General features: G+C 37.0%; 1 protein-coding gene across 1 annotated transcript in view; it reads left to right on the forward strand.

Moving 5' to 3' along the window:
* The window catches only part of LOC107583139 (A-kinase anchor protein 13-like), a 111,722-nt gene that overhangs the window by 60,501 nt on the left and 37,416 nt on the right, over positions 1 to 13,805 (forward strand). Inside the window, exons 9-11 of the mRNA XM_016269253.1 lie at positions 9,254 to 9,341; positions 9,998 to 10,131; positions 12,001 to 12,329. Coding sequence (XP_016124739.1) covers positions 9,254 to 9,341; positions 9,998 to 10,131; positions 12,001 to 12,329 — 551 coding nt within the window. The remainder of the gene's footprint in view (positions 1 to 9,253; positions 9,342 to 9,997; positions 10,132 to 12,000; positions 12,330 to 13,805) is intronic.

Genomic DNA, 13,805 nt, shown 5'->3' on the forward strand with positions numbered 1-13,805 from the left:
TTTAGTTTCAAAGCAATGTGGATGTTTCATAGCAACACTTTAGGGACAAAAGTGTCCCAAGAATTAGCAAAATTTGAGACGACATTAAATAATGTATAAGGAAAAAATAAAAGTAACTGTCAAACATACATTGGAACCTGAGACTTCTCTGTCCATATTTTCTTCTAAAGCTTTAAAGCAATGTTTATATTTCATATCAGCACCTTAAAGTTAGCAAAATTGTGACACGAGTTCTTTTTGGGAACTAAAAGGATCTATAAATGGGGTAATTTTCATTCTAAAAATACAGAAGCTTTATATAAAGCTTAGTCTAAAAATGCTAAAGCTTTGTAAAAACAATAGTAGTGTACTGTGTCCTAGTTTAGATATTATGTGTGTGGGAACAGTAGGGACGCTGGCTGAAATGCCGTCAGTGTGTTGGAGGTTGTATATTTAGTGACTGGTCTAGTACTGTATCAGTGAAGGTCACAGCCAGACATGTAAAGGGCCTTTCCACAGTCTGACCCCTCGATTATAGGCTCTTGATAAGTGCATTGGTGCAGGCTTGCTTCACTGCCTGTTTATCTCCATTCACTTCTCCTGCTTCCTTCTGCTCTCCGTCATCTGACGTGAGCTGGCAGCAGGTCTGAGAATCATTTTGTGGGAAGGCGAGTTAATAAAAAACAAAATCGAGGTATAAGTTATAAATGGAGAAATGCCATGCATAATTATTCCTTCATATAAGTTGCTTAAATGCCGTCAGTGTGTTGGAGGTTGTATATTTAGTGACTGGTCTAGTACTGTATCAGTGAAGGTCACAGCCAGACATGTAAAGGGCCTTTCCACAGTCTGACCCCTCGATTATAGGCTCTTGATAAGTGCATTGGTGCAGGCTTGCTTCACTGCCTGTTTATCTCCATTCACTTCTCCTGCTTCCTTCTGCTCTCCGTCATCTGACGTGAGCTGGCAGCAGGTCTGAGAATCATTTTGTGGGAAGGCGAGTTAATAAAAAAACAAAATCGAGGTATAAGTTATAAATGGAGAAATGCCATGCATAATTATTCCTTCATATAAGTTGCTTAAATTAAAGGATTTTTGTTATGGTATGATTTTACTTTAACATTTCTGTTTTTAAATTACATTTTATTTGATATTATTATTATTATTGACAGTTTATTCACATTCCTGATGCACACTTACCTGCTAGGCTTCTGTTATAGCTGTGTGATTCCTGTTCATTTTTACAGAATGAGGGACGAGACGTAATTTGATATAGGTTTTTCAGGGCTACATATGATACATTATTAATTTAATGACAATAATGGTTTAATTATAGAGAATTAGATATGTGACCCTGGACCACAAAACCAGTCGTAAGTGTCAATTTTTCAAAATTGAGATTTATAGATCATCTGAATGCTGAATAAATAAGCTTTCCATTGTTGTATGGTTTGTTAGCATAGGACAATATTTGGCCGAGATACAACTATTTGAAAATCTGGAATTTGAGGGTGCAAAAAAATCGAAATATTGAGAAAATTGCCTTTAAATTTGTCCAAATGAAGTTCTTAGCAATGCATATTACTAATCAAAAATTAAGTTTTAATATATTTATGGTAGGGAATTTCCTAAATATCTTCATGGAGCATGATCTTTACTTAATATCCTAATGATTTTTGGCATAAAAGAAAAATCGATAATTTTGACCCATACAATGTATTTTTGGCTATTGCTACAAATATACCCCGGCGACTTAAGACTGGTTTTGTGGTCCAGGGTCACATATATAGAACTTGCTGAAATGAAATTATAATACAATATAATTTTATTTATGAAATTTTATAATATATATATATATATTTCAGCAATTTTGCATAGCAAATGTCCATACAAGAATCCATGATTAGTTTAATTGCATTTTAAACTTCATATAAAATTTAAGTGATTGTGTTATTTAAAATTGTTTATTTTAAAATTAAAGTTATTTATTACACTTTTTCCTGTTAATTTCTTTTTGTGGTTTGATTAAATAGTCTGTAGTTAATTTTTAAAGTGCGTGTGTAAATAATATAGACTACATGTGAATTTTATGGTCAGCTTGATGGTCTCAGCAGCGAAAGACTCTTTTTATCACTTTAAATCAACATTTTATATATATGCTTATATTTGTGAGGTGATATTTTAATATACGGTCCACATTAACATCTGTGGTTGGAACTGAAGAGAGGCTGTTAAACTTTTTTTTTTTTTTTTTTAGTTAAGAAACTGGGCAGCAGGTGCCGGATCAGTGCTAAGTGAGGTTTGAGAAAGACAGGTTGTCCACCGCTCGTCTGAAAGAGCACCCAAGGGAGCACTTTTCAGTTGACGCAAACCTTTGTTGTAGCATATTCCTTTCAACTGGGACCTCCTTGATATTCATCGAGAAGCCAAATGGCTACTTAACACCTCGTTTAAGTCATTTCACAGATGTTTTACCCGGAACCACCTGCCAGAAACGGGTAGGAGAACCATGCTAAATCAAAGTCGATAGCTGTTAAGCGTTTTTGCAGAATGAAAATGGCATGTGATTGTTTTGAGACTGTATCTGTGAGACTGTTTTAACGTCCTCTGGTGCCCACTGCCATGACATAGGTTTTCCTGTCTCCACAGCTCGTCATATCTGTGGAATGTGTCCAGAATGACCAGCTCAGACCACAGTCTGTGGATAGTCTCACTCCACACTCAGTGGATTACAGCTCTGTTTCATAAGCCATTCGGAAGTTCTGTCATCTCTAAATATAGCCCATCTCAACAGTCTCCCTTTCCATGATTAGACCATGGATGTGTTTGGATTTCAGCTGCATCTATCAGAGCCAGAGCACTCAAAAGATACTTTGCCACAAATTTAATCTTTCTTTGCTTGGATACATACACTACCATTCAAAATTTGGGGTTGGTAAGATTTATGTTTTGAAAGAAGTCTGCATTCATTTAATCAAAAATACAGTAAAAACAGTAATATTGTGAAATGTTATTCAAATTTAAAATAACTGCTTTCTAATTTATTCTTGCGATGGAAAAGCTGAATTTTCAGCAGTCAATGTTTCAGTCTTTGGTTTCACTCTAATATGCTGCTTTGCTGATCAAGAAACATGTATTACTCTTTTTTTTTTTTTTTTTTTTTTTTTTTTTTTTTTTTAAGGATTCTTTGATGCATAGAACGTTCAAACAATGTTTATTGAAATAGTTGTTAGATTAAAATTGTTATTTAAAATTGAAATCTTTTGTGACATTATAAATGACTGTCTTTACTGTCATTTTTTAAATTAATTTAATGCATTCTTTTAACCTACCATTTTCTAATTGTTTTAACTTAAGTATATTAGAATTTTTAGTTTTAAGGTTGATTTGATGTTATTTAAAAACAGCAAATGACCTGTTAAAGCTTGGATAGCCTTATACTTTTTTTTTTTTCTTCAAAATCCTTAACCTTAACCCTATATATTTACGTAACTGTAAAAAAAAAATCTGTGCAAGAAAAGTCTAACAGACTAAAGACTCCCTTTGCAACCACCAACAACACTTTACCATTATGTCACTGAATTTTGTATAGGCTACGATCCTTCATAGTTTCTTACGAAAATGTAAAAAATCAAGTTTTAAAGTTCTTCTGGCCACTGCTGACCTGTTCTAGGTGTCTGTAATTCCCCATGGGAAGGAGATTGTTTGAAAAAGGCTAGTCTATGGTAGTTTCCTGTTCTTGTGACATGGGTCCCCATAGGAAGTCAATACCATCAGAAAGGGGTTGCGTGTCAGGAGAGGTCATGTGGAGGGCATCAGGATCATGTTTTACTAAGTGCATCTTTCTGTTGTTCTGTTTTCCGGGATCTCACTCTTTCGAGGAGTTGGATATGGCAGTCAATGGAGTGTTGTGTTGTGTTCTGTGTATAGAACCCCTTTATGGCCCCATTTACTCGCCATCAGTGGCGTACAGACAATTAAGCTACACGCCTGGGGAAATGCATGGCAGCTTTTTACAGCCTGCATCATGTGCTCGCGCACAACACTCCTTTGTCATAATTCCTTTCCTTACCAAACACACGCATGGTTTCAAAGATTGTGTTTATTAATTCTGCATGTCGTCTTATTCTCATACTTAATTTCCAGTCGTGCATGTAGAAATCTGATGTCACATCTGCATTGTTGTGCCATAAATCATCCCCTGCAATAGGCTCTATATCCCAACGCCTGTTCAAATCCCCATTGTGTCCGGCTGCATCCCGTCATTTGACAGAAGCTTTTATCCAAAGCACACTTGTTACAGGCAGAATCCCAGTGGAGAGTCTTGGGCTGCCTTGAGTTGCAATAACACAAGAACGTCTATCTTTTTTCAGTAGGCCACACCAAACGTATATATGTGCTATAATAGTATGCCATGTGCTTTATTTTTGTGTGTGTTTTCACACACATGCCAGTCAGAAAAGAGCTGGGTCTCGTTTTCTGAATGTGGGTTGACAGTGAAGTTTCAGAATAACAAACTGCTGTTCAAAAAGTTGGGGTTGGTAAGATTTCATGAAGTCTTTTATGCTCACAAAAGCTGCATTAATTTGATTAAAAATAAAGTAAAAACAGTAATATTTTGTAATATTGTAATACAACTGTTCTATTTTAATATAATATGAAATGTAATTTATGCTGATTTGGTGCTACAAAAGAAACCATTCTTATTCAGGATTCTTTAATGACTATAAATTCAAAAGAACATTGATTTGAAATAGAAATATTTTGAACATAATTACTGCCACTTTTGATCAATTTAACGCTGCTTTGCTGAATATAAATTTCTTAAAAAAAAAAAAATCTTTTGAATGATATGTATAAACCTACATAACTCAAATCTGCCTGCCAGCAATAGTTATAAAATGAAAAACATATCGACCAGGCTGATTTTTGGCCAGCAGAATGTAAAACACAAACATATAGCACATATCATATTATTATTAATTAAGGCAAATATTTATATTTGGTGTGGCCGTATAATGAGATTATCTGTATTGTATAGATCTGCCTTAATAATGCACACCGTTTCTACTTATTTGTTATGTTTAAAGAAGTTTAAATTTAACAATGTATATGTTTTCTTATTAAAACAGAAAACATTAATAGTATTAATAGTGAAATTGTCCCATGAGAAGATAAATCCAGTGATATTAGTAGCCTTATGGTAGCTGACATATTGACCACATGACCAGTCAACTACTAATCACTTTTTCTTTATAACCCCATATTATTGGACACTTTTTTTCTTATGGAATAAATAATCATGTCTGACATACTGATATACTGGCATTATATCAGCACCTTGTTTTTGAGATGAGCATTGATCATTATAAACAAGTCCATATTGATTGATCAATCAGGTATGTTGCTCTGTTAAGTGTTAACATAGCTAGCCTGACAAACCTTTATGCTTGGTTTATTTCTTTGTAAGTTATCCTTAAAACGTGTATCCATAAAATTCATCAAACCAGTCATGATCAAAGAACAGGACTCTTGGCTGACTGTTTCCTCTCTATGGCGTGTTTACATGTAAGTGCTCTCAGTGGAGCATTCGGTCAGTATGAGGCATTACATCTTTCCATTACTGCACATTGGCTCAATATGCCACACTTGTGGAGTGATTTTCACGACTCATTCAGTAATTGGTTTAAACGCTGTCTGGTTGGAAGTGTTTCTGTGTGTGTCTGCTACAGCCATTACCATTATTACCAAGCCGTGAAACTAACACAAAATATCTGAGCAGTATCCCAGCTAGCCTTCTGGTTCTCTGCAAATCTGTTCACATAAACGCATTTTTGTGCTTTTGGTAATATACTTCCAGATACACACATCCATAAGTGTTGATGACTTGTGTTTAATTGGCTGAAACCGAGAGCTCTGTCTGTACTTGAGGCTTTTCATTTGCTTTCCCACGCAAAGGCATGTTTATCATTCATAATAGAGATTGAAGGATTGGGGACAGTGTGTGTTCTGTGTGTTTGTATGATTTTGTTTGAGTTTCTTTGTCAGATTGAGGTTGATGCCTGTTCTGCGATATGTAAACATAACATGCATGTCTAAGTTTCAGCTGGTGTTAGTCTCTCAGTGCTGTTTGGATCCTGTCAGAACCTACTGTGGTTGGGAATGACATGTTGTCATGAACAGCAGTGAAACATTACAGACCTGAATCACTATTCATGATGCCATGATGGCATGCGGTGGCACTTTGGCACATGACCAGTGTTTGAATCCAGCTGGTGTCATTTACTGATCCCATCCCCTCACCTTTTTCTATCCTCTCAAATAAAAGTGGCAAAAATAAAATAAAATAAAATAAAAAAGTCACCTGACAATTTCAACCTATTTTGTGTGTATATAACCCATTTATTATTTGTTTTGTTTTCATGTAGTTGTCGGTTTAGTTTTTGTTTAGTTTTTTTTCTTTTGTTTGTTTTAATTTGTTTTTGTTGTTGTTTTTTGTTTTCATTAAATTTTTGTTGTTGTTTTCCTTTTTTTGTGTTTAGTTTGAGCTTTTTTGTATGTTTGATTTGTTTATTAGATGTTTTTTTTTTGTTTTCATTTAGTTTAGTTTTTGTTTGTTTTTGGGGGGGGATTTTTTGTTTCATCTTATTTTAGTTTGATCTTTACAGTTAGTTGTCAACTTAGTTTTTATTTACATTTGTTTGTTTGTATGTTTGATTTGTTGCTGTCTTTTCCAGTTAGTTGTCTGTTTAGTTTTTATTATTTTTAGGATATTTTTTTTTCTTGGGCTTTTGCTACTTTTTGTAGGGTCTTAAAATTAATATTGAGAAATGGAGGAAATGGAGTTGGGGCACGTTGAAGGCTGGATTTGAACCTGCAGCTCTGACATAAAGATCACAGCTCAGAGAACCAATTCAACCAGCCATTCCCCCATTTTATTATTTTTTTTCAGTATTTATTTCTCATTCTCTCCATCCCTCTCTCTCTCTCTCTCTCTGTGAGTTAAAAGGCCACAGCTGTTGACGGCTCTATTGAAAAAAATCCACGCCCCTCCTGCTGGCCACACTAGACCAGTGTCCGTCCACCAATGACCAAACAAAGGAGGCCTATGACCAGCAGCCACACTGACACACGTGCATGCACACAGTGGGTACACGCTAAGCATGGGAGTTCAGCATGTGTCACATGCTCATGGTGGGCGGTGGTTGGGTATAATCAGTCATGAATGGAGCTGATGATGGTCATACAGATGAGCTGCACAGGAAGGTTTCTAAGCTTCTGTTTCCGCCACAGCAACATTCTTCCTTTTCATGGTCTTTTGATCTTTCTATGCTACTTTACAGCTGGTGTTGTAGCTTTTCTTTGATATATATTGTTAATTTATAAAAATCTCAAATTTTATTATTTTGTTATTTTATTGTATTTATATATATGTTTTTCTCTGAATATGGTGTGCATAGGCCTTAAGATTGATAAATGAAAAGTATATGGTGACCAATTCGTCCTTGCAGTAGCCTTAAGGTAACCCTCTACAGCCCATTCACAGCTGCTCTGTGTCGAATGTTAGTGGGCCATGATGTTTATATGTGGGTCACATTCCTCTCCAGGTCTGTTCTGAACACCCACACATGCCCCCATAAACCCTTTCTGCCCCAAATCACAGCCTTGAGGGTTTCCAACCACATGTTACTCTCAGGAGGTAGATGTTCTTACCAGTGCTAATATTTCTGTTCATGAGTGCCTTTCTTAGGGTTGCCAACCGTCCCGTATTAGCCGGGACATCCCGTATTTTGGGCCTAATTGATTTGTCCCGTATGTGACTTCCCTTGTCCCGTTTTTTGACTGCTATGCTGATCTAACCACTGACTGATACAACAGCAGCAGTGCTGATCACTTGAGAATGATCACCGATACCTGTCATCATCCAATCACACCCCCCCTCACACAGTATACATTAAGTAAATCAGAAATCGTGAACATAACTGTTCGAGGAAGGCTGCGGAATCCTCTGCCGGCTCGGCACTCCCGCCTCACAGCAAGCGGCGCTCGCGCTAACGCCAATTCCATCTGTGTTTTCACTTCAGTAAATCAGTTTTGGTGAATACAAACTATGTTGTTATTTTTCATGAGTCCAACATACCGCCGCGCAAGAGATGTGATCAGTAAGGGAAGTCGTCTTTCACTATTGTAATGTTGTTAAATAGAGAAAAAACATTTTATATTTAAGTAACTAATAGCATAATTCTTAACCTTGGAGATTAACCTAAGGAGATTGTCCCGTATTTACATTTTCTGAAGCTGGCAACCCTAGCCTTTCTTCATCAAGAAAGTGAATTCTGTGGTCGAAGGAAAATTCTTTAGGCATCCAAGACAAAACCATTGACATACTTGTCCTGAGTTTAGGTAGCAGAGGAAACCATCTTTCACCTGATGCATCAGTATGTCCTGCTGGATTCTAGTAGTCTTTAGCAGATGAGAGAACCTGAGAAAATACAGATGTTTATTTTTTTCAGCTCTGGGCTCTAGACATCCACCACATCCCAATTTAATTGTTTTATTTTGATTTTGTGATAGAATAACAGTGGTGAAAATGACATTTTAAACAATTTAGTAATAAAATGGTGGAATCATTGTCTTGGTATTATAAGTTCATAGCTAACATGCTATATATGCATAATTTATTTGCAGTGATGCAGAATAAAAAAAAAAAAATAAGGAAAATTCTTTAGGCATCCAAGACAAAACCATTGACATACTTGTCCTGAGTTTAGGTAGCAGAGGAAACCATCTTTCACCTGATGCATCAGTATGTCCTGCTGGATTCTAGTAGTCTTTAGCAGATGAGAGAACCTGAGAAAATACAGATGTTTATTTTTTTCAGCTCTGGGCTCTAGACATCCACCACATCCCAATGTAATTGTTTTATTTTGATTTTGTGATAGAATAACAGTGGTGAAAATGACATTTTAAACAATTTAGTAATAAAATGGTGGAATCATGGTATTATAAGTTCATAGCTAACATGCTATATATGCATAATTTATTTGCAGTGATGCAGAATAAAAAAAAAAATTGTTAACAGTCTGTACCTTGATATTTATTTGTTTTCTTCTTTCTTGGTTTTAAACATGTAACAAGCATTTTTATATGATGGATATAGACATTTTAAGATCAGAACGTACACAATCAAATTGAAAATGGTCTGATTTGTATATGAAATAGTTATTTTGTACATTAAATGAAACTCTAAACTAGACTGATTTTGTCATTGCAGATCCACAGAGAGACGGAGACATTTTATTCAGTTGATGCCAGTCAAGATGCTGGACTCCAGGAGAAGAAATCCACTTCAGTGATTTCAGGTAACCAACATGACTCTTAAATCACTGCTTTTAAACCGGTTTGGCTTCAAAACCCTGACTTTGCATATCAAGTGGAAACCCAAATGTTTTATGGTTTTTGAGGATGTCCATGTTGGCATCTACGTGGTTTCTCTAGCTTCTTCCAAGTGATGCATGAATTTACAGTGAAATACCACAGAATCTGATGTATGGCATTTGACGTCAACAAAACAACATTGCGTCACATAGGTCTAGTCGATGGTTAAAAGTTACATCCAGAACAAAACACACAACCTCTTTTATACGTCTTCCAGCACACTACAAAGAAAGGATGCCCTCTTTGCTCAGACTTTGTGTCTGTGTGTGTCCAATCTAAATAGTGCCCACATTGTGTTGCATGGGAAACGACATTCACATCCTCCAAAGACTAAATGAATGTCTTCCTGTCAATACAAAAGACTCCACTAGTCAAATAAGATGATCTATTTAAGTAGATGACATCAACATCCTGTCTGCGATGATTGTGAGCAGAAATGCAACAAAATGGACTGAAATTAGTCACTTTCAGACTCGCTGTATATTGATTCAGTTCGCTGGAGTCTGGTGTGTTTTCTTTTCTATTTATTGTTCTTCTGTTGCTCTTCGACTTTCTCATGCTTTTCTGATTCTTTTTTCAGAATTCCCCCCTTCGACCCCCTCACCCGAGACTGTACATCACAAAGAGTCAGCGAGCACCATGCGAGGGTCCGCCAGCGATGGTGACTCTCTGTTTAGCCAGGATTTGAGCGAGGACAGCATTTTTAATAATAAGGTGTGTCCGGGGGTTGTGTTGCGTTTCCAATATCATCCAATTCTGTTTGTTTTTGCTATTTGCTTTGTTTCTATGTCTCTTTACCATGTGAAGAACCCCTTGCTTGTGCTTTGGCCAGATAAAGCAGTTATGTAATATGTCTCATTTTCAGCGGTGCTCCTCTACACACAACATCTTGCTCCACTGACGTCACGTCATGTGACGTGAGCAGATCAGTGGGCCAAGGCCACAATTATGACCTCATCCTCAGACATGCTTCATCCTAATTTCTCAATTTTCCCTGTGGATTCCTCCACCCCTTAAACTCCTTGCTTTGATTTAAAGTTGTTTAACACAGACTTTGACACGCAAGTGTTGCTCTTAGCAAGTCGCGAAGGATGACTGTAGTGTTTTGTTTCCTTGATGATAGGTACATAGATCCTGCCATAATTCGTTAGAATCCAATTTTGAAATGCAGAATAGTCTTAGTCACTATTCCATGATGTTTTGTAGTATTAATAGTGCGAGTAGTGCGTTTACACAGAAAATTCCAAAAAGAAATAGTGCACTTTAAAACCCAGATGATGCACTTAAATAACTGAAAAAACGAAACGTGGAATGTTGGACACTTTAATTACGTAGCGAAGGGAGAGGGGCTATCAGACGCCGATTATGAATGACAAAATAACCTTATATAATTCATACACTACATGGTTGAGTACATAGTTTATATGTGCATAGTGTATCATTTGGGATGCAGCTTAAGTTAAGCTACCAGGCTAATCAGCTAGCAGTATGTTGAGAGAGCAGTCTAATTGGCTAGTGGCATGCTAAGAAAGTAGGCTAATCAGCTAGTGGCGTGCTAAGTGAATAGGCTAATCCACTAGCATCATGCTAAAAGAGTAGGCTAATCAGTTAGCGCTATGCTGAGAGAGCAGGCTAATTGGCTAGCTGTATTCTGAGAGTGCAGGCTAATTGGCTAGCAGTATTCTGAGAGAGCAGGCTAATTGGCTAGCTGTATTCTGAGAGTGCAGGCTAATTGGCTAGCAGTATTCTGAGAGAGCAGGCTAATTGGCTAGCTGTATTCTGAGAGAGCAGGCTAATTGGCTAGCTGTATTCTGAGAGAGCAGGCTAATTGGCTAGTGGTATACTGAGAGAGCAGGCTAAGCAGCTAGCAGTATACAAAGCTAAATGGCTGACCAAATAGGTTGCACCCAAATTGAAGATACAATGATTTTTTTTTGTTTTGCAAAACAATTTTAAATACCTCTTTTAACAAAATGTCATCACATAAAAATTTGTAGGAAGCTTGCATTAAGATTAGCTTACTTTTTCTCCTGGAATTGTACGTGGAATTTCCCGTAGCATGCTTACATTTTCTCCTAGCTCCGAAAGCAGGTAGAGTCACTTCACCTAAGCTTGACTTGTGTTCTGGAAGTCTTTTTTTCACCCTCCGTAGCTCATAAAGTCATCTATTACGGTTAGTGTAATGTAGCCGCTAGCTCACCGCACCCCTTGCTTGGCTGCGGTCTCAGCATATGAGGAAACTAATGAGCCGCTGTGAATGGAAATGAATGTCAGAGCTGTGTGTTTTTATGTTATGTAAACTTTACAAGGATGGAAAGAACTCTGAGACTCCATGGGGTTTGCAGAAAGAAAGAAAAAATGAGTCTGCCTGTATGTAAACTGCAGATGTAAAGGTGGTACGTCATCAGCGGTCTTTTGCAGACTACACATGTGCTTGTCTTAACCAGGCATAATGTGCCATTTTTGCTCCGTCAGGTTGGGAAGTTGTTCCAAAATCCCAGTCCTCCTAGTTGTCACCAAACATCAAATGTAATTTTGTTTTTGCAAACTCCATCCAATTCTCCTCCACTTTCTCCATCAAAGGCTGAGGACAGCATCACAGTCACCAGCGGTGTGTCCATGTCCTACTCATCCTCCACAGACGACACCTCCAGCCTCGGGACCCCTAGCGCCATCTCTCAGGCCAGCACAGAAGCTCCTACATCAGACCCCTGTCAGGAAAACCCCACATCTCCTGGAGCTTCACCTGTTTCAGGAGAAATAGAGGAGGAAGAGAAAAAGGACCACTTGACAGAGGTCCTGGAGCGGTCAGCCATTTTACGTACCTCCATACGATCCCTGTCCCCTTTACGCAGGCACAGTTGGGGCCCCGGCAAAAATTCAGTGGGGGAGACGGAGATTAGTCAACGCAGGTAATCTCCACCACTAAAAACAAACGTTTTTGGGATTAAATCCAAGGTATTTAAAAAAAACTGAAACCGTTGGATGGTTTTAGCTGGTCTTCAAGCTGATCTTTGCTGGTTTGCAGGCTGGTCTTAGACCACCTTAGACCACCTAGAGACCACAATGACCATCTTAAACTAGCTAAGACCAGCCAACTTGAATAGGCTAGTTTTAGCTCTCCTTTTCAGCACGGAGTCCAGTGTAGTGCAAAACGAGAGAATCCTAAACCCCCTTGAACACTGAAAGGTAACCTTCGAAATGACTGTTCAAAAACGTTAATTGACTAGAGGTATGCTAAGCTACCAGGCTTGTTGTTTAGCTATTGAGATGTCCCACTATCTTTTTCTAAATAACTAAAATATAGCATTTTAAGTTTAATTTGTAGCAATGGGAGCTAAGATAGCATGCTAATTGATTAGCGTTAAGCTAAGCTACCAGCGATAATAGGCTAATCAGTTATTTAATATGTGAAATTAAATATCTCAATGTTATAAATAAGAGAAATACTACATAAAAATAATCCAGAATACATTTGGTAAAAGTTTGTTTTTCCACTGCTCGGGTGTATGCCCACAGTGTGTGTGTGTGTGTGTGTGTGTGTGTGTGTGTGTTCACTGCTCACTGCTGTGTGTGTGTGCACTTGGGTTAAATGGGTTAAAAGCAGTAGATAAATTTAGAGTATGGGTTCCCAAACTTGGCCTACATGGCTCGTCACTTTTTTTCTTATAAATGTGTCATTTCCTGTAAATCGTCTGCTAATAAGGTCAAAGTATTATTATCAATATACCGCCCACTTAGGGATGCAACGATTATAGATTTTGTTGGTACGATTATTGTCTGAGAAATAATCACGGTTTCACGATTATGACGATTATTATGCATTTATTCGTTTCACAAAATTATTAATGTATAAAATCAAATGGACACTCTTTAGATAATAAAGTGTTATTTATTGCTGCCTTTAGAAAGTGAAATAACACAGTAACCAATAATACAGCACAAAATAATAATAATAATAAAGACAAACAAAAGTCCATCTCTCCAATTGGAATTAAAAAGGTGACCTCTGCTCTAAACATCCATGTCAGTATTTCCATTTTGAAAATAACTAATGAAAATAGATCACTTTGTGTAATTCAATTTGTACATTCTTTACATTTCTTTTGGACCTGAGGCAGAAAACTGGAAACATGAAAAAAAAAATCTATGCTTAGCTTCTTAACTTATGCATAATACTATAAAAGGGATTATAGATAACAATGTTAATAAGTATTATTAATATAGGACAATTAACTTTATTTACCCCACAGGGGAAACTATTAATAATGAGGGGAATAAACTGAACTATCATTGTAATCAACTGTCATCCATACGTATTAATTTTAATATTTTCTATTCCTATGATTTTACATGTGGCCTGAGAAAATCATGTCTATATTTGGTTT

Source organism: Sinocyclocheilus grahami, unplaced genomic scaffold (genome assembly GCF_001515645.1).
Source record: "Sinocyclocheilus grahami isolate Dianchi unplaced genomic scaffold, SAMN03320097.WGS_v1.1 scaffold50.1, whole genome shotgun sequence".
NCBI lineage: Eukaryota > Metazoa > Chordata > Actinopteri > Cypriniformes > Cyprinidae > Sinocyclocheilus > Sinocyclocheilus grahami.